This window comes from Onychomys torridus, chromosome 2 (genome assembly GCF_903995425.1).
Source record: "Onychomys torridus chromosome 2, mOncTor1.1, whole genome shotgun sequence".
Classification (NCBI taxonomy): Eukaryota; Metazoa; Chordata; class Mammalia; order Rodentia; family Cricetidae; genus Onychomys; species Onychomys torridus.
In genome coordinates, this window is record NC_050444.1 from 128,092,046 (window position 1) to 128,119,713 (window position 27,668).

The 27,668-nt window shown below is 45.6% G+C and overlaps 1 protein-coding gene across 6 annotated transcripts in view; it reads left to right on the forward strand.

Annotated features, from left to right (window-relative positions):
* The window catches only part of LOC118577112 (BEN domain-containing protein 5), a 1,024,598-nt gene that overhangs the window by 819,773 nt on the left and 177,157 nt on the right, over positions 1-27,668 (forward strand). For 3 of the 6 annotated variants that reach the window (XM_036177156.1, XM_036177157.1, XM_036177159.1), the window contains 2 exons: positions 4,126-4,339; positions 11,050-11,574. The exons of the other annotated variants lie outside the window; for them this stretch is intronic. In XM_036177156.1, coding sequence (XP_036033049.1) covers positions 4,126-4,339; positions 11,050-11,207 — 372 coding nt within the window. In that variant the 3' untranslated portion in view covers positions 11,208-11,574. Of the gene's footprint in view, positions 1-4,125; positions 4,340-11,049; positions 11,575-27,668 lie in introns of those variants that run through there. 6 annotated transcript variants of the gene reach the window in all.

The following is a 27,668-nucleotide window of genomic DNA, read 5'->3' on the forward strand; positions in this document are numbered from 1 at the left end:
GCAGCTTCTGAGCCCTGCTGCAAAAGTAACATTCTCTCCCAAGAAGACAGGTCTCTAAACCTCATTCAGTTTTTAACACACACATTAAATGCTTCTTAAAAATGTCTCTTTTGCTTTTTCCCAGCCACTGCTCTAAACCTCACCCAACTTTTCTTTGAGGCTAATTTGTAGTCAGGCACAGGACTCTGGGCACAGGGAGGAGGGAAGCAGACACTAGGTATGGATGACAGCTCCTCGCAGCAGTAGGTGTCACATCCCAAATGACGGCCTTGTTCCTGTTGTCTTGCCTGGGCCTGCCTTCTGTGCCAATGGAAGCCTGGAGCTCTGCAAGGCCTGGATCACTGGAATCTGATCCATTTGCCACTAGAAATGAGTTTCGTCCTATATCATACATCACAAAGTAATTCTTGAAGTCCCATCCTACCAGGTACCCTATTTTTTTTTATAACCTTCCCTGATAAGGAAGGCTAACACTTTTTACCAAATGTTACCATAGTTTACTGACTGGGGTTTGCCACACAGATCAGTTTCTCATTTTGATAAGTCCATTGCTTATCTAAAATGTTTTTATTTATTAAAAAAAAATCCTACCCCATTGAATTATAAAACTGCAAAGACCATTAAGCAGTATGACTTATATTTGCACATTAAGTAATAGATCTTGAAAATGCACCTAGAGCAGGGGCTATTCTAAGCTATGTGACAGGTTCGGGGCAGGTGGGAACTGAAAGCCGGGTCTCCTAGTTCCTAGGCCAATGCTTTTTGCAGTCTGTCTTGCTGTGTTCATGGGAACTGCATACTGCTCTAGGTAGCCATGAGTGTGCTGACCTCAGCAGCCCCTGTCTCAGTTGCTCAACATGGACCTATGATGGGTTTTCCTGAGGCCAGAGGACCGTTTCTTTCTGTGCTATGGCACTGGCATTGTACTCAGGTGGATGCCAAAAAATATTTTGTTCTCTAAGGAAGAGCTGCTCATCAGAGATGAAGCAAAAGCCATGAAGATATATTAAATATGCTCATGTGTTTAGTATGCTTTGAGTTTAGACTGGTCTTGATCACTCTGCAAGAAGCAGAGGGGAGAGCCTTGATGACCTCTCTCTACTGGAATGTGCTGTGACAGGTGGGACTGAGTCCAGTAGTGATGGCTGTAGATGAGCTGGTTCTTCATAAGGGGTGTACCTAACTCTGTGGCAGTTCAATAACAGTTCCTGGATTGTGGACTGGGTATGGATACCTGAGTAGCTTAAAATGATAGGAATCTGTCATCTTAAGGACATCCCTTCTTTTCCAGACCAGAGGAATGTGAAAGCAGAGGTATCAATGGGAAAGGAAGAGGCAGGGATGTAGCAGCCATTTGCTATATGATCTCCTTACATATAGTTCATCTCATTTAGTACTTGATTACCCCTCTAAGAATTAGAGGATGATTTGTGTGGTTGAGAAATGTGAGGCTCAGGGAAGTATGGCAACTAGCCCTGACCCATGGTAATCAGCTGACAGACAGAAGAGACAGGGTTCACACCAGGGCTGCAGCTCAGGGCCCATCCCTCTCCTGTTCTAGCACTAGAAGAAGGAGGTGGATGTGTTCAGAGACTTTCTAGAGGCATGGACTTACAGGGTTAGTGATAGAATGAAGCCAGGCTGAGGAGGTCAGGTCTGCTGTGATAGGAAATAGGGGGCCATTCCAAATTCCAAAGAGGTGACAAAAAAACATAGAACTGCTGAGGCCATCTAGTTAAAAGAGGAAAGTAGTGTTTTAGGGAAGTGGATGTCAGTGATTACAGGGGGAGCTGGACGGGGCAGCCACTGGCAAGAAAGCCAGTCAGTGGGCTTCTTTCCAGTCTCGTCTGCCTGTAGAATGCTATACTGGGATCTGGTGCAGGATGTGGTCTACAGGTGCAGAAGACTCCAAGAGAAACCTCTAATAAGCAGAGCTTGCTGTGTTAGATGTGCGCTTTCCGACCACATTAGCTCCACCCTGGCACTCAGGCAGGGCAGGCCAAGAGGGCATGAACACAGATTTGGGACTGAATTTTGATTTTTAAATTGGCTGATTGCATGTCTTGGGGGAAAGAAATTTAGTCCCCACCCACCCCAAATTTGTGTTCCCATGTGTAAAATGAGAACAAAAATTTTTACTTACTTCTAACTCTTAAGGTCCTTATGAGGATTAAGGAAGTTGAGTTCATTGTAGGTACTCAATAATATGGCTCCTTTTTCTTCTAGAACACTGGTGTACATGACTTCATCTTTCTCCCAGAGTAAAAAATTTTGCCAGGTGCTGTAGTGTAGGCTTCAAAAGACTGATGCTGGAGAGTTGCTGCATATGTCTCTGCTTTTCTCTTTCAGAATCTAGTCTAGAGCAAAGTCCCTTGTCTCCCTCCCACCTCAGGAAGCTTGTGTGGGTGGCTTCAGAGTGTCATCAGGGAGGAACACACAGCTCCATTAGGGACCTCGCCTTAGCACACATGCCCCCCTGGCACAGACTGCCCACCTGCAGTTCAGATGTGAACAGGGGAAGAAGCCAAATTTGGCCTTAGGCTCTGCTTGCTAAGCCAGCCCCAGGCAACACATCTCACCCCAAGGCTGCTTATCTGTCTGAGCAGAACAAATTGATTAGCAGTACAGAGATGCTCAGCACAGAGAGGCCAGGTGGATCTGGTTATCTGTCCTCATACAGTGGGCTGAATGACCTTTTGAGCAAAAGGAGGTGACTCTAGATGTGGCCTGTAGAACATTTACTTAGCAACGAGAGTGAGTTTGTTTTGATAGTTAGAAAACCTCAGTAATTGATGGAGGAAGCATTACTGGCTGCCCTGGCTGCCCATCTCTGTGTCCACCTTTCTTCCCAAGCCAAGTTTGAGTAGAAGAATCTTTAATCATTTCTTGAGCAATCGTTCTTACATTCTGTCATCAATTTGTCTGTGTGTATGCCATCTCGGGCCAAGACCTCTCCTAGATGTCTCCTGACCATGCCGTGGTGATGATCTGCAGGTCTTTATAAAAACAAAGGCCTTCAGCAGAGCTTTCTCCCATCCCTTGGACAGGTGAGCTAATTAGCAGGCCCCTCCAGTCCATTCCTCAGAGGCTGTTTCTTTCTTCCACAAACTCAGCCTAAATGGCTAAGTCAAGGTCAAAACTTTTTTTTTTTAATTTTTTAATGATGAACATTAGTATTGGTTTGAAAGTCATTACAGACTACAACTGGGGACAAATTTTAAAGCTATAGCTCATTGCTGGAAGCAGAGAGGGTACAGTGATTTCTTGGCTCTCACTTATCACTCTGGATGTTTCTCTTCCAAGGAGCACAAGATTGTGTTCTGGTGTGTGTGCTACCAAAATCAAACCGGATACGTTGTGGTTGCATTTAATTTCTTAAAATCCTCAGTGCTCTGAGCCAGAGAGATGAACTTTGAGATGAAATCCAAGTCTCCCACTTGGTAGATAGGGAAGCTGCAGTCTGAGCTGGAGAAGGACTCACATAGTTCCACTCCCGCTGGCTGCAGAGCCAGGCAACTGCTCCGCTCCTGCCAGCTGGCAGGGCTTTAGAACTTAGCTCTAAATTGGAATTATCTAGGGAGCTAAACCATGCTGGTGTCTAAGCCACACCCAGACTAAATAATTCAGAATCTTGGAGAGGAGGCCTAGGCACTATAATGATTGCTACAGCTGGGTGAGTCCTGCGTTCGGCCTCCACCATGTTAGCAGGAGGTGTGCCTCAGAAGGTGCAGGTAGAAGAGGGTCTGGTATTTCTAGAGTATAACACCCATGAGCACATAATGTCCTGAGCGTGAGTCAGGCTCAGAGCACCTGTGTAATAGCATGAGTACAGTTTAGAATCCCAGGTCTGCCACTCACAAGTTGAGTGACTTCTAAAGTCACTTCACGTTACTTAACGGAATTTTCCCATTAGAAGCAACAGTTGTATCATAGCACCTTCTGTGTAAGGGAGTGAAGTCAGAGCTTTAGAATAAGGCCTGATGCACTGCAAGAATTCTGTAAGTGATGCTGTCATGGCATCTGCAGCAGCATCCCTTAGAGTGGAGAGGCAGTGTTTTGAAGGACAAACGCGGCCTCCAGCTGCCTTCCTGTCGGATTAAACAGGTGTGCTGTTATCTTTTCCAGGTTCATCTGGGAAGTGGGATTTGGGTTGACGAGGAGAAATGGCACCAGCTACAAGTAACTCAAGGAGATTCTAAGTACACGAAGAACTTGGCAGTCATGATCTGGGGAACAGATGTTCTGAAAAACAGAAGTGTCACAGGAGTCGCCACAAAAAAAAAGAAGGATGCAATCCCGAAGCCACCCCTCTCTCCTCACAAGCTAAGCATCGTCAGAGGTAGCACACCCAGTGGAAGCACAATGCTGGACAATCTGTCCTTTACTCTGTCAGAAATGTGTTATGCAGGTTTCAATTCGGTGAAAGCTCACTGAAGCCCCGTATGCCAGGCACCATGTGGGACACAAGAACATAGAGGCAGACATCATAGCTGTCACCAGAGATCTCACATTGGACATGACAAATGAATGTGGACATAAATACAACCCAAGGGGGTAGCATGCCATGCAAGAGGGACAGTGGTTGTGCTGGGAAATGTCAGGAGGGGAGGATGCCTCGCTGGCAAAGCCGGGAAGAATCTCAGGGAGAAGATTGCTGAATATGGCCTTCAGTGCTCCTCAGACAGGGACGGAGTGAGTGTGGAGAGGTGCTTCGGGAGGCAGAAGCTTCTTGAACAGAGGCGTGAGTGCAGATGGGCAAGGGGTGTGTCTAGAGAGCAGTGGAGGTGCAGGCTGGGAAAGTTCTCATTTTAGCCGTGTCTAGAGCCATCAGTGAGATGAGCAGCAGCTGGCACAGCTTCCTTCTTGGTGTTGGGTATGGTGGCCAGAGAATCAGGGAGTTGTTTGTCACCCAAAGATATGGTTGTTCCCCATGCTCCCTCTCCATCTTCCCTCTCTCCCTCCTTCCTTTCCTCCTTTCTCCCATTCACTTTCTCTCTCCCCTTTCTTACCTTCGCTCCCTCTTTCTCTCCGCCATCCATTCCCTGAGTTCTTACTCTTTTCTAGACCCTCTCCTGGGTTTTGAGAACACAAAGGACGAAACACAAAGTGCATCTACAAGGAGCTCAGTCTCATGGGGAGACTAAATATAAGAACAACAGTGCTGTACGATCAGTACAAAGTAAGGAGTATGGTATACGGAGCAGAGTGAATATAGTAACTGCTAATTATTCTGAGTACTTGTTATATACTATTATATTAAAACATTATCTGTTTTATAAACAGATAGATAGATAGATAGATAGATAGATAGATAGATAGATAGATAGATAGATAGAAAAACTCACCATCCTATCAACAACCCTGCTGTTGGCTGCTGTTACTATCCTTTTCACAGTTGAGGTAACTGGGCCATGGAGGTAGTAGGTACTTTTTTCCCAGTTATAATAGCCAGCAGAGGTAAATCCAGGAGGCCAAGGGTGGCTTTGGAGTCTGTTCCTCACCATTGTTCTCTAAATGGCCAGGTCTGCCACATGCTGGCGAGGAAAGCGAGACTCAGTGAGGTGAATGCCTGCACATTCTGGGTCCAAATGACAAGTGTATCTATGATGCACTCAGGCGACTTTGGGTCCTCTGAGTTTCCTACATGATGTGGTGGAACCAAGGACTGTATCAGCGCTGTCGGGGAGGAGGCCCATTGGAACAGATGGCGTTCCAGCTGAGAGTTACACTGCACAAGGCAGCCTGTGACGGTCGGAGGAACTGTAGGTCAGGTTAAATGTACTGCAGCGCAGAGAAGAGCACACTTGGGCAAAGTGGCTCAAGGGGACAAGTGGCCGTACAGTTGAGAGTGAGGTCAGGGAAGCATGAAAGAGCCAGTCTTACAAGGAAGTGAAAGGCAACAGGAGGCAGCTTGGGTTTGCAGAGGCCATCAGTTGGAGGGGCGACCCCTGGGGAGATGCAGTAGAGCCGGCACTGCCACAGAGTAGGCTGGAAAAGTGCACAGGAGAGAATGGACAGTTATGTCGTATGTTCAAGAGGTCAGGGAGGCAAGACACTGGGTGATTAGGCAGCTAAGCTAAGGTCATGGCTATCAGGTGTCTGAGTCTAGATTCAAACCCACACTTTCTCATTCTGGTCTGCAGCCTTTCCGATGTAACACAGGTGTCTCCCCTCCTGGCTAGCCCATGATTAATTGAAGAAGGCAGCCACTTACTTTTAGATAATAAGAGGTAACCTTTAGTCAGCTGCTGTGTGAGATGGTGCAGCCTTGTTCAGGAAGTCACCCTGAGAAAGGCCTTCTCGAGCAGGCAGCCCTGCTTCACCCGGTAGGTGCCAACCTCCAGTTCTGTTACACTTGTCAGCATGTGACTCAGCCGGTCCCAGGTACCCTCCGATAACTGTCATGTTTGGGCATGAAATTAACTGCCGAGAGTGTCTCCATTACAAGAAACTGCAGCTGACTTCCCTGTATTCACTGCCCAGTAGAGTCCCAGTGCTAAACAAGGTTGAACACATGAAGCCCCGAGACCTTGGAACGGACCCTGCCCTACATTAGATATGACTTTACACTTTCTCTCATATTCTTGTTTCTCTTCAGATAATATAAATCTTTAGCCATTTACTAATCGTTTCCCCTCTTCTTTAAAACCTATGTGCTTTATTTTCATTTTTGTTTTTTTAAGACAAGGTCTCTTATTCCGTAGACCAGGCTGGCCACAAGCTCCTAGTCATCCTCCTGCCTCCACTGCTCTCTGCTACACTGCCTCTGTTAAAGGTTCTTTCCAGCATTTCTTGCTTATTTGATGATTGTCTTTCTCCCTTGTCTCCATTGGAAGCTCAGCTTCATTTATGAGCATCTTGTTCGGGGCTTGCATAGAGTAAGCATTTAAGAGTATTGACCTTTACCATGCAGCCTTCGGCCCTTCTGTGTTCCCTCTTAATGAATAGCATAACCAGACAGGTGCACCCCTCTCCCCCTCCTACATTCCTGCCTCTCTATCCTTCCTGTTTCTAAACAACTCTCAAACCCTCTCTGTCTGTCCAGACCAACTACTCTCAGAATTCAGACCTAACCATGTGCTCCCCCGCCCAAAGCCTCCAGATCCTTCTCCTCATTGTGTAGCCAGGTTGACCCCTCGGAAAACAGAGATGTGCCCTCTTACTGCCACCCACCCCAGCCAGTTCAGAGTTCCCAGGATTAAAGAGTAAACTTAACATGACATACGGGCGCATTCAAGTCTGGCCGCTGGCTACAGCTCTGGCTGTAGCTTTTAGTTATTAGCAGAATGAACTGAACAAGCCTCATTCCCTCTCACCTCAGGGGATTTGCAAGTGTTATTCTTCATACCTGGAATAGTCACAGCCCCCCTACCGGTCCTGTTGTGCCAGTTACTGCTGATCACAACAGATTTACTTAGGATCTTATCCCTCCAAGAGACTCTCCATGACCTCTTAGTGCTTCTGCCCTGTGTTCGAGAGCACCCAGTGTCTGGCCCAGTTCTTTTCTCTTGGAGGCTTCCTAGGACCCTCAGCTATGGCAGAGTGAGCCAAGCCAGGTTTCAGGCTTCAAGAGCCAGCAGGAGTCTCTTGCCATTCTGAAATATGAGGCGGATGCTTTACTTATTCACTACAGCCAGGCAGGTTGGAGGTCTCTTGCCATCCCACCACACAGTCACCATTTCCACCCTAATTATCCGAATAACTCCCGCTTGCATTTAGCTGGTTCCTCCTGGGCAAGCTGTGTGGCAAGATTGGGACTGTTTGTATTGTATTTATTTTGTGTATGACGTGAGCCTACTTTGTCTTGTTGGGCATATAAAAGTGGCAGAAAACCTTCGCAGCATCGGGAGGATTTTCTCGTCTCTTTGATGTTCAAATCATTCCCTCCCAGGTAGCAGGCCTTGGAAGAATGCCGACCCTGCTTTAGGAAGATGAAAGCTGGAGGACAGAGCCGGGTCTGGCTCTGATGACAAGCTTCAAAACGATAGTTAAACCTTATTAAGGTCCAATGACCTTTTGCAGAGTATCTCAGCTTTCTAAATGAGCCGCAGCATTGCGTTCTGGTTAATTTTTATAACTTTTTTAATAGGACACATTAGCGCTGTTATAAACCTTGTTAATTAAGCAATAATCTCAAATGCTCCCTCGCAGAGGGACACATTCCCAGCATCTGCAGGTGATTAATAACTAGAATCTAACAAAAGCCTTTTAATCAACCTGAGGGGCCATTCAGAGCTGTTACCCCAGGAAATGAAGATGATTGGAATTCCACGCGGGCCTCCCTGAACACATTCTTCAACACTTGCCCTTCTCTTTCCACTTCTTCCCTGGGGACCATCACGCCTACTCTCCTGTCTTTCGCTTCTCTCTCCTGCCTTTATTGTCTTGACGACCACTGGAGAGACAAAACTCCCTAGATTATCTAGTTTGGCACAGCACTGGATAGCCACACGTATCCTGGGTTCCTCTCAGAGGCATCTAGGATGAGAGCCATATTTGAGCCTGAACATCTCTTGACAGACTTCTCCCTAATTTAGATTAGGTCAAAGCAAGGTTGCTCCACTGATAACATGGTCCTGACTTAGGGAATTGGGGCCTCGCCTGATTGGATTTTATCAGATCACAAGCTGTACTTCATAGGAAGCGCCATAGACATGGGAGCAGAGTACTAGGTAGCCTTCAGGCTCCTCACTTAGCTGGGTAGTGCCAAACAGAAGAGAATGAGCAGGACTTAAGATGATGAAAACCAAAGCCAGGACCTTCTGGGAACTGATGATAAGGACACTTGCTTTGTGGGGTGCTTTGTAAAGGGAAGGGATTGTAAGTAGACAGAGCAGAAGATCCAGCTGCCCATCTTCTTATCTCAGTCCTTACAGATGAGTGGAGATAGATGAACTGGGCAATGGGGGTGGTCAGAAGTCAATGGAGGCCAGCTAAGACACCTTTGAGTAAAACTCTTCTCAGAGGAGAGGAAATGGTGGGCCAGAAAAAGCACATTTGTGGCACACATACCCACAGTATGGATGGCAAGAGGAGGAAGGCCCTACCTATACTTGGAAAGGCAGCCATGGATTCTGAGCTGAACTGCCTCTTCACTCTAGTCCCCAGGCTGCTTCCATGTGATTGGAAGGCTTAGCACAAGTTAGCCTTACAAGCTACTGGCCTGAATCACCTCCGTGTGCTGCCTCCAGTAAGGCAAACTGAGGCTATCCATCACAGTTCCTTATGGTTGGATTGTCACTCTGTTTTCTATGTGAGGACACTAAAGATACAAGAACTTGCAGTTTTGCCCATGATTATACACCCTACCCATACCCAGGTCTGGAACATATTTGGGTGGTTTTGTGTGTGTGTGTGTGTGTGTGTGTGTGTGTGTGTGTGTGTGTACATATGTACACGTAGAGGCTAGAGGTCGGTCTTGTTTCTCTGGTGCCATCTACCCTCTTTTTTGAGACAGGGTCTTTTCACTGGCCTGGAACTCACCAATTATTCTGGGCTACCTAGCCAATGAGCTCCAGGAATCCACTTGTCTCCACCTCCCAAGTGTTGGGATTGCAAGCATGCATCACCACATCTGGATATTTTTATATGACTTCTGGGGGTGGAACTCAGGTCTTCCTGCTTTCAAGGCAAGAACTTTCCCAACTGAGTTATCTCCCTACATGTTATATCTAGAATTTTTATGTTTTCAGTCTTCCCTAGAAAAAACATTCATTCATTCAACATATTTGTATGTAGGCTTGCTTCTTTATCACGTACTGCACTAGGCTCTGGGAAATTAACAGTAACCTAAACATAAAATATCTGTAACAATCCCATCTGGGTATACGATTCTTAATTTCTTGAAAGGGGCTTACAAATGTTTACCCCACATACTTCTCAGAATCCTTCTAAAAGCTACTTCAGAGTTTGTTGTCCTAGTAAATGATGTGGGAATTCTAGGGCAATAATTTGTACCAAATCTCCAGGCATGGGGACTGTCAGAAAATCAGGCTCTACTCAGGCCTTGTCCAGGCTGACTCTGCTTCACCATAGCAAATAGTAGGATCTCTCAGAGAGTAGTTATCCTCAGCCTCAGTAGTAGTAGCCACGCCTTCGCACACACAAATCTTAATGATGTGACAGTGTCAAATGCTAGTGAAGTTATAGGGCAGCCAGTACTTACTTGCATGCATTACCACTTGGGGGTGGCATCCGGCACATTTTGGAAAACAATTTGCCAGGCATCACCTAGTGAAGCTGAGTAGGCATACTCCTAATGTTCAGCATTGCTATGGCTAAGCTGGTAATCAGAGAGTTTCTTGGATAAGTACCCTCAGACATGAGCAAGGTTATTTGCAATTGCAAAACCAAGTATCCATGGACAATCAAATGCACAGTTAAAAGTAAGTTAAAGTCATACAGTAGAACATGTCTCATCGGTGCAGGTAGTAACTTCACTGGTGACCTGCAGAGGTGCTCTGTAATATTGTGTGTTCCACTAAGTAAAATCAGCAAGTCGGACCAATAGAGAGATGGGCACATTTATTAAAAGGCTGAAAATAGGAAAAAAAATGTTTAGGGACACATACCTACATAATAACATTAGGAAATAAGAAAAGCAAAAAAAAAAAATTATGAGAGTAGGTACCTTTGATGAAAATGGGGATGGGGAGAAGCTCAGCATTCAGAGGTTTTAGAGAGATATATTAATCTGGCTAATAGATTTATCATCCTCGGTAATTAGACAGGGTCTCGCTATATATGAACTCAATATGTAGACCATGGCTGGCCTTCAACTCACAGAGATCTACCCGCCTCTGCCTTGTATGTGCTTGGATTAATGGTGTGAGCCACCATACCTGGGTTGTTTTACCATTACTTTTTAAGTATACACTTACAGTGTTTATCTATACTTTATGGTAGGGCTTTAGATATATAACCATGTAAGATAATGTGAACCAGTATTTGAAAGTGTGTCAGGAGGCATGTCCTCTCTCTTCTCCTTAAAAGACTTGTTCTCAGATTCATCATTAATCCTTGACCTTCCTGTCTCTTCCCTCTGTCTAGAGTGTTTGTATGACAGAATAGCACAAGAAACAGTGGATGAAACTGAAATTGCACAGAGACTCTCCAAAGTCAACAAGTACATCTGTGAGAAAATCATGGATATCAACAAATCTTGTAAAAATGAAGAACGAAGGGAAGCAAAATACAATTTGCAATAAACTTTGGATTTTTTTCATAAAGGCTTTGCATTTTCCTTGTGTGGCGTGTGCATTTGCGGGCGATGGTGCCATCCAAATAGACCCTACCAGGCATGGCCATATCTGGGCAGAAGGCCTTCAGGGCACTGATGTCGGTGTCTTATTCTGGACTTGGACTTTCTACTTCAAAGAAGGCAGATGGATCTGCTGAGACTCAGCAGAGCCTCACGCCCCCACCAGTGTTGTTGAAGGGTGGGAAAAGCACTTTTCACCAGGCTCTAAAGCATCAGAGTAAGGGACCACAATATGAACTGTTCTTTTTACCATCGGAGGACGTCTATCTCTGCTCCTCTATTTTGTTCTACAATAAAACTCCATTAATTCTTGATGTAGACAGTTGTTCTCATTTTTTTTTATAATGTTAAACGTGTGTTGTATGTGGCCTGCAAGGTCCTCTCAGGAGAGAGATCCCATAAGGGCCATGGGTCTTGTGATGGCTCTACAGAGGTCTCCAAAGCATCTCACCCTCTCTGACTTTGAAGGATGAGTCTTGGACCACTCAGCTGTTCCAAGATGGTCTGCTATTAGCACCTGGAAGAGTAAGCTTCCCTGATTATTCTAGCCTATTTTTGTAAAGAAATGGACACAGGGGCCTAATAATGTTAGCTGTGGTACAAGCTTGCCAGAAAATGGGCGATGTTGGTGGACATCGGTTTGTTCTTTCTCCTTTTTATTTCAAATGATCGTTGAGGTTTCATAATTGTTTATCTGTTTCTTTATTTGGTTGCTGGATCTTTATGGTGTCTGGCACGTGGTTTTGGCAAACTATCCTCCACCTTCCTGTGGACTTGCACTTTTCTTTATACAATGCCAATAAGTAAGTGTGGCATTTTGGAAAGGGCAAGGGTTTTGGACAAGCACCTCTGTGTTCTAAGCCTGGCTCTCCTGCTTGCTTTGGCATTAATATAAGCTCCTTGTGCCTACATTTTCTGTTCCAAAAAAGGAGAAAATCTTCCTCACAGGGTTGCTATGAGGATTAGAGGTAAAATATATAAAGTGCTCAATAAATGTCAGCAATTGTTGTTACCTTCATTTTGGATTTTGGACTTTTAGACATTGGTGGAAAACTTTGATCTGTTATTTCTAATTCTTTAACCTTTAATTTGATGATCTATAAACAAAAGTTCAGGGTTACTGTGTTAAATAGATGGGGTAGGCGCCACTCTGAGACCCTATATTTCAGTTAATCCAGTAATCATTTGTAATATAGTAACAAATTTAACAATCCTTTGTGGACCAGTGTATGCTCATCATAGGATATATAGACAAGAATGTTCTTCTGTAGTATTTTCCCCAGATCTCTGTAAAGTAGCATCTTGTCTCAGAGTCCTTATCAGTAGAATGAGGAAGTCAGGCAATGTGGAAGAATAATAGTAACTGGTTGTGTAGCAGGATTTGCCTAAGTGTTTAGCATGGGTTAACTCATTACATGAGGTAGGGAAAGTTTGTGGTTCGTATTCAGCAAGTTCTTGTTAAGACATGTTCCCTTTTCAGCTGGGCATGGAGGCCCACACCTGTCCTCCTAGTACTTGGAAGGTAAGGTAGGATGCTCAGAAGTTCAAGGCCAGCTTTGGCTACACAGTGAGTGTCTTAGTTATGTTTCTGTTGCTGTGATCCAACACCATGACCAAAAGTGGCTTGAAGAGGAAGAGCTTATTTCAGTTTATACGTCCTGTGTCCTGACCACAGCCCATCATGAAAGGAAGTCAGGGCAGGAACTCACCTAGAGGCAAGGACTGAAGCAGAGACCACAGGAAGAGTGCTCCCCCTGTGTTCTTATACAGTTCAGGACCACCTTCCCAGGCATGGCTCAACCCAGAGTGGGATAGGCCCTCCTACATTAATCATCGATCAAGAAAATGCCCCACAGGCTTGCCTACAGACCACTCTGATGGGAGCATTTTTTTTCTCCATTGAGAATTCCTCTTCCCAGATGACTCCAGCTTGTGACAAGTAGACAAAACACTAGCCAGCACAGTGGACTGTGAGGCCAGCTAAGGCTATAGGAGACCCTGTCTCAACAAAACAAAAGATAGGTTCACTGTTACTGCATCGGGCAGCCAGAGCCAAAGTGATACGAAATGCCCGAGGAACTAAAGCATGTTTCACAGTTGACGTCACCCATCATCCCTTTTCTCCCCAAGCATGAAGAAAACATAGACAGCCAAAGGTGCTGTGTATGCCTCAAAGACTAACCCAATATACAACTGCTCCCCAGGTGTGTGTCTATTTAGCGGGGAGATTGTTATAGCTGCAGTAAAAATTCCTGCTATATATGAGAGCACTTTGTGTGACTTTTGATGCACACATTGGGGACAACAGGCCTGGGAAAGACTGGGACCTGGGTTCAAGTCCTTGTTTTGCTACTGTGTGCCTGCTGTAATTATTATTGACTGCTCATAATGATCTGTGATCATTACTGACTGCTCATAATTATCCCTAGTTCAGAATTTTGTGCATAGGAATCTAGATGCTACCTGGGAAAGGGCTCTGTAACTCTTCCCCATCTACTGTTCCCCATAGACCATTTGAAACACTTGGTCTCCAACTGATAGGGCTGTTGATGTTGGGGAAGATTCTGGAAACTTCAAGAGATGAGGCCTAAATGGCAAAGCTTGGTCATTGGAGGTAGGCCTTAGAAGCTTATATCCCCCAGTTCCTATTGGACACTCAACTTCTTGGTCCACCCTGTGGATAGCCTCCACCATGTGCTCCTGCCATAACCCCTCCCTCCTGCCTTTCCCCACCACAAAGAATAGAAACCATCTGCACTCATGAACCAAAACGAGTCTTTCATCCCTTGTCATAGTTTTTGTCAACTTGACACAAACATACTTGGGAAGAAGGGACCTCAACTGAGGAATTGCTTCTCACAGATCATTCTGTTGGCACCTCTATGCGTCATTTTCTTGATTACTGATTGTTGTGGGAGATGCCAGCCTACTGTGGGCAGTGCTATCCTTAGGTAGGTGGCCCTGGGCTATGTAAGAAGTGTAGCTGAACATGAGTTTGGGAGTGAATCAATAATCAACATTACCCCATAGTCTCTGCTTCCGTTTCTTCATCCAGACTTCTGGCTCGAGTTCCTGCCCTAGCATGCCTGGATGATGGACCACCCATAAGTTAAACAAACCCTTTCCTACACAAATTGCTTTTGGTAAGAACATTTTAGCATGTCAATAGTACCCTAACTATGATATGCCCAGAGTTAATTCTGACAAGTATTGTAGCCATAATCACAGAGAGGGTGGGGGTGTCAGTCATCATTAGCATATAAAGCCGAGAGAAACTGGAAGTAGAAGCAATAAGGAAACATGCTTTCAAGAGTAAGGCTGAAGGGATATGGAGGTTTCACCCACTAGTAAGACTGACTGATAGGGTTTTGAGTCCCTGTAATGTCCTTAATAACTTAAACACTTGACATGAATGAAATGGGCTCAAAATGTCTGAGTAACATCTAGCCTAAGGAGTTAGAGCCAGCAGCAGTGGAACTGGGTCCAAATCCAGATGCAGCTACTAGGGAAAGATGAGCCAGGGAGAGGGGAGAATAAACCAGAAGCTCAAGAGCCAGGTAGCCTGAGGTAGGCCTCATAACAGCAGAAACAAGAGAGACCCTTGTGGTGATATATTGTGAACACTAATAAACTTGCTTGAGGATCAGAGGACAGAGCCAGCATCTAGATTAGACATGGAAGTAATATGGCAGGGCAGGGAAAGGTATATACGGCATGAGGAAATGGGAAACTCACTGTCTTTAGGCTGAGGATTTTGTAGAGGTAAGAACTAGTGGCTGGTTGCTCTGGTTCTTTGATCTTTCAGCTTTTATCCCAATATTAGGCTCCAGGACTTTTATTAAAAGAGCGTTTAGAAATTTGTGTTACAGACTCTGCCTCAAAAACAAAGTAAGATCAAAGGATAGAACAGTTCCCAAAAGTTCTCCCTTTCTTCCTCTCTCAACAAATAACTAAATAGATAAATCAACAAGCTAATCAATATATTGTCTTCCCTGAAAGATAAGTGGACTATTACAGTGGCTCTGAATCTAGCCATAGAATCCCAGACTACGTGTAGGAATAGCACAGCCTCAGTTATCCATGATAATCATCCTCATTAATTCAAGTCATTAGGAGATATTGGACGTAATTACATCATAATAATTTACTTTATTCAAATAGGGATAATGTAAGAATGTGTATTTTAACACAAACACCACTTTTGAAAAGTACCTGTTTACTAGAACCCTTTAGATATACTCACCAATGAAAGAATAAGTGTTGTCTAAGTAAACAGAAACCTCTGCTAGTTCCTTTAAATCACCTGAAGATATTTGCAATTGAATCTGAGTTTCTTCTTCAATCACTGGGGATCTTCCCTAGAACCTTGTTTAGCGTTACTGTTCACACTCCTAGAATTCTGCTTGTCCTGTGGTGCCAGTGGCCCCACCTTAGCTCTACACTTGGATTCCTTTGATTCTCGAGATGGGCCCGTGTGTTTTGTTGAGCAGGGTGGCAGTTCTGAATTGACAGAACCTGAGCCAATCCCAGAAGCCTTGGCTACAGATCCCTTCATCAAGTGGAAGAGGAAGGTGGGACTCATGTTAATTCTGGCCCATGGACTGTGTGAGGAAGACTGTTTCCCTCCTGCCCCAGTTTGTTTCTTGTATGTGTTTCTACATTGTGATTATGTTTAATTATAAAGAAATAAAAACAAGGTTATAGAATGGGGGGGTAGGGAAATCATTTCAAACAGCACTGCTAGAAATACTATGATGTGATTTTTGTCCAAGGATGTAACTGTAAAAATACAGTTACACACAGGACCAAGTTTACACTCATCCCTGCACATTTAATATGTTTGTTTCTACGTTGTTCCCTGGCATTCATAACCATCAACTCTAACATCCCCAAAGTGGACAGACATAGAGGTACAGTTGGGTAAGCCATCTGGTCAGTTGTTCAAGTCCTTACAGTGGGGCTAACTCACCGATATTCCAGCCCATGCAGGGCTTCACTGCAGGGAACTTGAGTTAGGTAGTTGATGCATCCCAGTTCACCTCTCAGCTCTACAGATTACTACCACCCTGCTCGAAGCTAGGTGCTTCCTCTTAGCATTGGCTTCTTCAGCTGTAATATGGAGTAAGTAGTGTCTAGTTCCTGGGTTCTTAGGAAATCTGTGGATAAATGTCCATCAGTACTAGTGAGATTTATCTCCTTTCCTGCCCTCTCCCTACCCTGTTCATTCCTTTACCTGAGAATGTGCCTCTCTTGTCTCCACCCTACTGCCCTCTTGTGCTGAGATCCTAGCTTTCATATCTGCTCTTGGCTTCCTGGAAAACTTGTGCAAATTCTGCATTTGTTGGGACCTGTGGTGCAAGCTGTGTGTGCAGGCTCCACACTTCCAGCTCCCCTCCCCCACCTCAGTGCCCACCCCCTGCCTCCTGGCCCATTTATAGCTCCTTGGAATTTTAGGTCGTTTATAAATAAAACTTGATGGAAATGTTTGTATTAACATTCTCTTTACACTTTCTTTTATTTCCTTAGTGTGGTTTCTTCTCAGCCAAAAGGAATGTCAGTTACATTATTCTTTATGCTTGTAATGGGTGTAACCACTTTTGAAATTATTCTCCCAACTTAGTTGGCAAAAAATTGTGTTTTATTATGTTTCCTTGTTTATTATTGAGATTGAAATCATTCCAGAATTCTATTCTTCTTTATAGAAAAGAAAAACTTCTTCAAAACCCATGACCATTTCTAGTAGGTTCTATTTCCTTGTCTTCTCATTTTCTTGTGGACCAGTTTATTTACTGGGCATAAAGTATGTGCTTTGGCATCCACAAACAGACATAGCAACAGACTTCTCTCAGCTTTTATTTGGGAGGGATGGACCAGTGTCTGCCAGGAAGCTTTACAAGGTCATGGATCATAAAGGTCAAAGATGATCTTGTCGGTGTCCCCTAGATATCCTCTCCACCATAACAATGCTTAACCTGCCCCATGATGGCTCTTTTCAGGGTTCAATATGACATCATTGTTCACTAGTCAATCCAAAGCTCAGATTCATAGCTACTGTGTCTCACTGGGTTTAGATGGTCCTGTGTTTGTCCTATCGCTGACTTTTGGCCTTCAACATGCTCTTACCCTATCTTAGCTTCCTATTGCAGTTTGGTTTCTGTTGCTGTGATGAAACACTGACCAAAACCAACTTGGGGAGAAAAGAATTTCAGTTCACAGCTTATAGTTTGTAATGGTAAGAAAGCCAGGGATTCAAGGCAGGAACCTGAAATCAGGATCTGAAGCAGAGACCATGGAGGAATGCTCCTTACTGGCTCAATCTCCATGGCTTGCTCACCTTGATTTTGTATATAATCCAGAACCACCTGCCCAGGTATGGCACAGCCCACAATGGGCCGAGCCCTCCTCTGTCAAACATTAATCAAGAAAATGCCCTGTAGATTTTCCAATAGGCCAATCTGATAGAAGCATTTTTCTCAGTTGAGGTTCCCTCTCCCAGATAATTCTAACTTGGGTCAAGTTGACAAAGAAAACTAACCAGGACACTTTGATTTTCTCTTTGGGGAATGGGCATATCTGCCTCACAGGAATGTGTCAGCTATTGTGATGATGGCCCTTACTGCTGCATTATCCTGTTTGTTAGAACTCTGAGCACTGCAGCTACCCTTTCAGGGTAGGTCAGGACTCAGGGATAGGTGCTGGACTCTAGGAAGCTCCTGACCCATGGGGTGTCACCTCTTACTCTGGGACATTAAATCAACATCCTTAGTGATTGTCTCATGATGAACTAGGCAGTTCTGTAAAGTGAGATTAAGAATGTGTTTGGGACCATCATCAGCCAGTCCTTCTCCCTATCTTGGGCCCCTCTCCTTGTCCCTGTAGTTGTCCATGTTGCATAAGGAACCATGTGAGTTTTGAAGCCAGAGCAGCTCCCGGAGGATATAGTCTTGACTTCAATATGTATTTACTCTTAGAGAAAACTGGGTCAGTTACCTTCAAGTCTCCTAGTCCTATTCTTATCCTTATGCTGTCAGTATGGTTCTTGTACTGGGCTGTGATTGTACCAGGCCTTCAGTGCCAGCCCTACTAAAGCGGAGTCTCTTGTTCCCTTATGCCGGCTTCTTTCATAGTAACAGCACTTCAGTCCCACTCCTACCCCAGTCATGTGGATTTTTGAAATATATTTCTTAAATGCAATGCAGGACTATGTGCACATCCCCATCACATTTCATCTTATTGATTGCAGCCAACATTCCAGCTGGTTGAAGTCTTCTCCAGTTTAGTTTAAGTTACAAAAGAAAATCCCAAAGAGAGCCAAACCTAAAAAGAAAACCAAGCCATAATCCCAAGAGCCAAGCCCTCGGCCTCCATGCTCCTCTGACATGTGCAAGCATCCCCCTCCCAGGTATGCCCATACTGTGGCCTGGTTTGCATAGCTACCATCTTAATACCCCTTCCTGGCACGGGGCCAAGGTTGCTTTCTTAACTCTTCACTGTATGGTTTGTGGTCTCTAGTTTCTTGCTAGTGGGAAATGCTGTCTGGGTAATCTTTTATGAGTGTTTTTTTTTTTCTTTGTAGAATAAATTCCAAGGAGTAAACTAATTGGGTTAAAAGACAAGAGCATCTTCACATGTGTCATTGTATTTCTTCCCAAAGGACTCAGACATATTTTAAGCAGAGCAGACATTCATGTACCACTTCCCAACAGTATTTGTGAGATACACACACACACACACACACACACACACACACACACACACACACACACACCCTCTCAACTTTTTCCTTTTGTGAGTTGGTGATGTATACATTTGAGGACCCGAAGAATATTTTCAGAGTTTTACTTTATGATGTAGCTTTCCTCCAAACTTTAAGATGTATGAATGTGACCTTTTGTATCCTTACCAAGTTATTCATCATAATTTAAAGTTATTGTTATCCTTCACTAGAGACTCCTGAAACTATACTCACTAACAAACTTTCTTTGCACTGAATTATTTTTAAAAGTTCTAAAATTATTTGTAAAGTTTTCTATTATTTTCAAGTAACTGTGTGTGTGTGTGTGTGTGTGTGTGTGTGTGTGTGTGAGAGAGAGAGAGAGAGAGAGAGAGAGAGAGAGAGAGAGAGAGAGAGAGAGAGAGACTCTGTCTGTGTGGGGATATGTGCACATGAGTGCTGGTGCCTTCGGAGGCCAGAGGTTTTGAATCCCCCTGAGCCTCTTTTAGATAAAGGAAGGCTAGTACATAATCCACATAACTGTCTACCACCTGCAGCCTTGTTGGGAGCACAAAATGAAGAAGCACACTAGAAAGCTCCTGGAAGAGGTGGGCAGTGACTGGCCCCCAACTCCATGCCAGATGGCTCTCTTTTCTCTGCTCTCCTCTCATCAGATGCCATGCTATCTGGGGAGTTCACTCTAGTTCCAGGGCTCAAGCACAAGAGATGACAGGTTCCCGATTTGGGTTTCCTCCTATGTGGACAACCCCAGTTATAACTTACCTGATGGTCTGCTCAAAGGATTCAGTGATTACCTAGTGAAAAGCCTAGCCAAAGTAAGATCTCATACAGGCACTGTTGGGGTGTGGTATCTCGGGTACTCTGCAGTGTGCACATGGCCTTACCCCACATGTGTAGCCTCAACAAAGAGCCATTACTATCTGTGATGTCTTCCTCTGCCTCTTTCAGCAATATCTCAACCCTGAAGTTTCTGACAAGATGCTTGGCTCTCCATGTCAACAGAAACTATTTCTTTCATCTGTGTCCTTTGTGTCCTCTTCTTGGCAACCATGAGGTCTTGGAGGGTTTGGGGGACTTCTCAATCTTCACTGAACACCCCTTTGCCCACACTGTGCCAGCTTCAATCCGTCTTTCTCACTGGACTGTAAGTCATTTAAGGTGGGGTACACTGTGTTTGTGCCCAGGTTCCCTGGTCTTATCACAGACCCTGTAGGGTGAAGGTGAGTCCTCCCTAGAAACGAGCCTGAAAGAAACCAGGTTACTGACCCGATCCTGTCTGCTGAGGGCACATTAGACCTTGAGAGTCAGGAAGACCCTTCTTGGATGGAGAGTACCATGATGCCACCTGGGCTTGTTCTCACAGGTTGAAGTCAGATAGGCCCCAGTAGGTCAAGAAAGAAGGAAAAGGTAGACAGGTGAGTTTGGGGGCTCTGATCCTCCTTGCTTGTGTGTAACTCTTGGGTCTACCTCTTAGCAGCTCTGAGACCCCGGGCAGGTTACTTCTTTGATTTGGGACTCAGGGTTCCTTTGTATAAATGGACTTTCTTGGGTCACTTCTTGGATGCACAGAACAGCTGGGTTGTGGATGAGAACTGGACATAACATTTCCTCCTGTGCTCTTCAGTAGCTTCTTCGCTAGGTCAGTCAGCCCTCTGGACTGTAGATGTACCGGCTGCAAGAAGCAGGTTTCTCAGCTTTAGGAGAAAGAATGAAATGTCCACAGTTTAGGACTATTGCCTGAAGTGTTGTGCATGCAGGGCAAGCAGGTGGGGTTTCGACCGTACTCCTCCCTTTGGGGTGACAGAAGCAGGGAACACCAAACCCTTAGCTGGGAGCAGCAAAAGATACCTGTGTGGGACTTGCAATTGGTGACTTCCTTTCTACCAACCTCAGTTATAACACACATGACAGTTCCAGCCCTTAAAGGCAGATGTGACCCTGACATCATCCCTGGAGCCACAAAGCACTCCCAGTGGAGCCCTAAGGATCCTCCAGCTCCCACTAGGAAGTGGATTCGAGCCTCTAATGCCTACTTGCCTTCCTGAACTAGTGGGAAGCCCCTGGCCTGGACTCAAAAAAAAATGAGAGCCGCCACTAAGAGGCCCTCAGCTGGAGGAGGAGGAAACTGGAGTTCTTTTTTTTCCAGGGAGCCTTTTAAGTTATTTTCATTTTGCTGACTCGCACTTTTCTGAGTTAAGGAGCTTTGGGAGACGGTTCTAGGCCATTTAAGCAGAAAGCCTCATTGGCTGCAATCTCTGGGAAAGAAAGGAAAAGATTTAACACTGTGTGGGCCAGCCTGTGGCTCCCTCACTATTCCCAGGCAGGTAGGGGCTTTGCCAAGTGTTTCTACCCTCCAGGGAGCTTAGCTCATGTGGTGGCTAGTCTTATGTCAACTTGACACAAACTAGAGTTATCTGAAAGGAGGGAGCTTCAGTTGAGAAAATGCCTCATATGATCTGGCTATAGGACATTTTCTTAATTAGTGATCAATGGGGAGGGCTCAGCCCATTGTGGGTGGTATCTTCTCTGGGCTGGTGGTCCTGGGTTCTATAAGAAAGCAGGCAGAGCAAGCCATAGCGAGCAAGCCAGTAAGCAGAACTCCTCCATGGCCTCTGCATCAGCTCCTGCCTCTAGATTCCTGTCCCATTTGAGTTCCTGTCCTGGCTTTCTTCAGTGATGCACAGTGCTGTGAAAGCATAAGCCAAATAAACCCTTTCCTCCACAAGTTGTTTTGGTCATGGTGTTTTATCATAGCAATACTAACTCTAACTAAGATATCCCAGGACTAAGTAAACCTAAGCTGTCCAGAGTTAGTCAATAAAAACCACAAGACAACAAGAGTTGAAGGTGGCCTGGGCTACCTAGGTTTTAAATTATGCTTTTGAGGCGCCTGTCTGCCTGCTTGCCTCCCTCCCTTCCTTCCTTCCTTGCTTCCTTCCTTCCTTGCTTCCTTCCTTCCTTCCTTCCTTCCTCCCTCCCTCCCTCCCTCCCTCCCTCCCTCCCTCCCTTCCTCCCTCCCTCTTTTCCTTCCTTCCTTCCTTCCTTCCTTCCTCCCTCCCTCCCTCTTTTCCTTCCTTCCTTCCTTCCTTCCTTCCTTCCTTCCTTCCTTCCCTTCTTTCTCTGTCATTGTTTTTAGTCAGAAGGGCAGCCAATAGATGCATGCCAGTGCCTTCTCTTTACCCTTTCCCCTGCATAGGGTCAGAGACTCATTCATTTAGCTCTTTGTGTTTCTTAGGTCCACAGCTAAGACCTCATGTGTTTGATCAGAATGATTAGGTTTAGGTTTGGGCATTATTGATGGCTTATACTGATGAAAGAACAGTACCCTAGAGAAGGGAGGACTCTTTCCTGACTGTGTCAGGGTCAGACAGCTAATAAATTAGAGGGTTGGGGTTGGGGATTTAGCTCAGTGGTAGGGCGCTTGCCTAGCAAGCGCAAGGCCTGGGGTTTGATCCTCAGCTCTAAATTAATTAATCAATCAATAAATGAATGAATGAATAGATAGATAGATAGATAGATAGATAAATAAATAAATAAATTAGAGGTTAAAGATTCAAATCCAAGTCCTTTTGAGGCCAGTTTCACTGTTATTCTCATCATGGCTTTGGCACATCTAGTAATCAGCTCTATCTGAGGCAGCTGTGCATCAGACCCTGTTCTGCATAACCAAGTCAGAGAAGTGTTCCCCTTCCTGACTCGACTACAACCATGCTCACACTCACCTTAACTCATTCCCTTGTGTAGCAAAGCATGATGGCAAAGAGTGGAAGCCAGTGTACATACACACACAACACACATGCATGCACAGTATCTCTGTCTCTTTCTCTCCTAGCTCTCTTGCACACACACTCTCCATATCTATCTCTCTCACACACACAAATACATACACACTGAACTTCTTTATCATGTGATATGTAACCGCACAGAAATGAACCAGAGCTATATGTGTATCACAAATAAATCATAAACGTAATCTCAAAATCATATTTGTCTAGTAAAAATGGTAAATATCAGAGTGAACTTTAGAGCTTGAGACTGTATGTAAAATGTTAAAACTTTTGAGACATCCTAGAAAAATTTTTCATGACAGGGTCTCACCATGTTGCCCTGGCTGTCCTGGAACTTGCTGTGTAGACCAGGCTGGCCTCGAACTCACAGAGATCCACCTGCCTCTGCCTCCCAAGTTCTTGACTTAAAGGCATGTGCTTCTATGCATGAATAATCTCAAAATCATACTAAATAGTAAAAGTAGTAAATAGGAGAGTGAACCTGAAAGCTTAAGGCTATATGTAAAATACTAAAACTCCCAAGACATCCTAGACATTTCTAATGAACATTGTCCAGGTGTGGGCAGAGTATGAAAACTCCAGCAGGAAAGACACATGCCAGTTTGGGGATGGTCCTTTCGGGATGGCAGAGGGAACATAGCAAAGAGGCTCTGGATTGTTTCAGCAGTTGAAAGCAAGTATGTGGAAAGCAGATCTCAGACAGGGTTTGCACTACCGTGCCACACTATACACACTTACCCCTCTGTAGACCTGAAGTGTAAACCTGGCCTGGAGCTCAGCCTTGAGAAGGGTTCCCTCCACACTCAGGGGCTCTAGGGAGGATTAAGTCACAGAGCAGTAAAGGATTTGACAACTGTAAAATAGCAAAGGACTGTCGACAGTTACCATCCATCCCCTTCTGTGCGTTTCCCTTTCTGACTCACAATGTGGCACCTACAAGGGCTGAGACAGCTCCTAATCCATCTGCTGACCCTAGGCTGGGCTCAGGAGCTGTGACTGGCTCTGAGTCAGAACCCTGGGGTTCAGCAGTCACTGGCTGTATCTCCTCTCTCACCTCCCAGCATACAAAGGACTGGATGGCTTGAGCAGGAACCTTTTGTCACACTTGAGGACACAAAATCCATTGGCAAGTTATGAGCCCAGCCCTCACCCTGGGCACAAAGAATGCTGCAGGGACCAGGGATCCCCTCCCAACCTTTCCCCTCTGGCTCCTGTGCTAGCTAGCACCCCACCCTCCAATCTGGGCTTTCTTATCTGGCTGGCTGGGGTCAAGGGTAAGTGCAATGTAAGTGATCTAACTTGGTCAAGGACATCTTTGAACTGAGTCCTTCCAGGCCCTTATCAGATTCCCTCAGAGCTCTATAGAGGGTTGCCTTTGCTCTCAATCTGAAGATGGAGTTTCAGGGGCCAGTGAGGTTCCAATGAGCAGTGCCAGGAACAAATCTGATTGTGCTGATTCTGATGGGCTGAGCTGTCTCAGTGGACTTCAAAGGCAAGGCTACACCAGGAAACAAAGTTAGCAACAAGATGCATGTATTCCCCACCTTGTGATCCAGCACAGCTAGAGAAGCTGCCAGTAAGAACTTCCTTTGTATTTTGAATGTGTAGTCTTTAATTAGACTTTGCCTTAATTGCAAGATTTCCATATACCCCATGACTGCTGTGTGCCTCGTCTGGGGATAAATATGTCTATCAAGTGAGAAGCAAATTGTGGCTGTTGCCTTGGCCCCGTCATTCCGCTGGCTTGCTTCTCCACAGTTCCTCTGGGGACATAGCATAGCTTTCCCCTGCTAAAGTGCTCTGGGGCCCACACTTTAATCAAAAGTGTACCTGCCTCTAGGAAAAAAAGAAGAGTATGGACTCAGCTCAAAAGTGATTAAATTTAATAACCAAAAGACCAGAAAAAGGCTGCTTTGCAGCACATAATTTCACCAGATATTCCTCCTGTCACATGGCCATATTCTATATGCTGTATAGGGACACTTTATTAAAAATGCCATTTATTTTAACAGCAGCAATAAGGGAAACACACACCTTCTCCCTCTTTCTCCCCACTGGGTTAGAGGCATTTGTGGTTATTAAATTACTCTTGAGTAGAGGAATGCCTGTCTCCAAATTTACTCTGAAGCATTTCAATAAAATGATCTCAAATGTTTATTCACTCAGCAAATACTCACCCAAAGCCATTCTGGGCCCACTGCCTAGCCAGCACTGGGATAATGAGGTAAAGCAGGCAAAGCTCCTTCCTGCTTCCCATGAGCTCCCAGAGCATGGGGCAGGACAGGTAACAGAGGCACAGCCTGGGCCTGGCCTCTGTCTTCTCAAGGAGCTAATGGATGGATGGATGGATGGATGGATGGATGGATGGATGGATGGATGGGTGGATGGATGGGTGGGTGGATGGATGGGTGGGTGGATGGCTGGGTGGGTGGCTGGGTGGATGGCTGGGTGGTTGGATGGGTGGGTGGGTGGATGGATGGATGGATGGATGGATGGATGGATGGATGGATGGATGGGTGGATGGATGGATGGGTGGGTGGCTGGGTGGATGGCTGGGTGGTTGGATGGGTGGGTGGATGGATGGGTGGGTGGATGGATGGATGGATGGATGGATGAATGGATGGATGGGTGGGTGGGTGGATGAGGGAAACGGTAGGTCTGGAAAGATTAGAACACACGAATGTCTCAAGGCTTGGGCTGATACTGCATGAAACCCAAGGGGGTTTAAGAGAAGGATTAATAGCTCTCTTGGAGTGTCTTAGAGGAGGGGTACTGACCAATAGCTGAACAATTCCTCTGGACAGAGGATAGGCACCAGAGTTATAGGCAAAGAGATGAGGGAGGGGGAAGGCCTGAAACTGTGCATTTCTCCTACAGATGTCCAAGGCTGTCTCCACTCTCAATTCTTGTGTTCCCCTAGCTAAAATGCAAGAAAACAAAATTCCTTCAGATCAGTGTGGGAGGGTATCCAGCCAGAGGGTCAAAGGCAGGATAAAGACCAGGTGAGTGTTTAGCTCACTGTTCCTTCAGCCCTGCAAGAAGTCCAGTGTGGAGGCAGGATCAGCTGAGAGGCCAGCTGCAAGGTGAACCAAGGTAGGGCTGTAGTGACCACCTTAGGAGCTGGACTTAGTCTTGAGATGTTTGCAGGGAATCATGGGGCTTTGAGCAGGGAGGCCCATGGCTAGCAGGGAGGGCCACTGTGGTGAGACTGAGCTGAAGAAAGAGGGTAAGGCTGCAGTGAGGGGGAAACAGGAGCTTAGTGAGAGACATAGGTAAGCCTGGAACCAAGGCAGAGCCAAGCTGAGGCAATTTTCTGATTAGAGGTGGCAAAGCAGTGGCTCCACTCATCCTGGCTTGGCAGAGTGAGTAAGACAGGGACATTGCTAGCCAAGAGGGTGCTAGGGACCTGTCCCTGGGACATGGCGGAGGGCTATGCAGCATGACTTGTGCTCTGGGGCTCTTTGCTTGAACAGGAATTTCATTGTTTAAAACAGCATCCAGATGCAGGCCTCATGCTTATGGAGTCAGAAATGGAGCTGACAGGATGCTCTTTAAATAAAAATAAGACAAGTGGGAGCCTATGGAGTGAGGGGTCCCAGCATCTGCCACCTTACCACTGATGCCAGGATGTCTAGCTCCCACCTCTGGCCCTTTAAAGATAGTGCTGTGATGATGGGAAAGGCATCATCCCATTTTAGTTCTGGGTAAACAGGCCAGGGTCTCACACCATCAGGAGTGGGACCTCAGTTCTCTTTCCGCCTGTTTGCTCAGCTGTGATCCAGGCATGGTGATAGCATCTGTCTTGCTGTGCTGAGCTGAACAGCCAGTTGTTGAGGGACCTGAGCAAGCTCAGTGCACTGGAAAGGCTGCTCATATCCCAGGAATACTGTCTCCCTGTGTTAGGATGAGCACTGCTGCCCAGCACAGGGCTTACAGCTCACACGCTCTCAAACCCTTGGCATGGTTGAAGCTCCTGATGCTCGGGACACCTCCAGTGTCCCCTTGATCCAGCTCATATGCAGACCATCAGGGTGTGATCTCTGGAAAAGGGGTCTCTTGAGGCCCCAGCCTGTCCTAAGCAGACCCTGCTCCCCAGCAGAGCCCCTGATACCAGAATCCCTCCAACCCTCACAAACCCAACCTTTCTTCTATGAATGAATCCCCCACAGTCCCAGCAGCTGTCCAGAACATTCTAACATTCTTCTGAGGTCCTTCTGTTTGCAACCTACCTGTATCTGAGGGTAAATTCCCTTCCCCTTACCTGTGTATTCCCACTATGGGAAACACCCTGTCAGGAAACCCTAAGTCCAGGCTGACCCAAGTGTGCCTGCTCCAGAACCTGGTGGTTTTATCATTGCTCACATTAGTGAATTCCATTTGTGTTTTTTTTTGTTTGTTTGTTCTTTTGTTTTTGTTTTTGTTGTTGTTGTTGGAGACAAGGTATTACCATATGGCCCTGGCTAATCTGGAACTCAAAGAGATCTACCTGCTTCTGCTTCTTTTATCTTGCTAGGATAAAAGTCATGGGCCATCACATTCAGTATTCTGTTTGGTTTTGCAACTGTCTTGCCTACCAGACCAAGACATGACCTTCTGAAAGACAGTCTGCTTTGCTCACCATGGGTCCTGGGCCCAGCACAGAACCTGGCACAAGGGAATCAGTGGAAGTCAGTTCTACAGTTCCCCAGTCACAGGACACTGCACATCCCATACTGCCAGGGGACTCAGATGGGGTCAGGGAGATGGGGCAAGATTGACTTCCCTTCAGGGCTTCCAGGGTGCTGCCACCTCCCCTGGGGCTGTCATCTTGGCGCCTTTCATGTGTGCTCCTATTTTAACCCCATTCATGGGGGCCACAGCCACGTAATTGGATTGAGCAGGCACT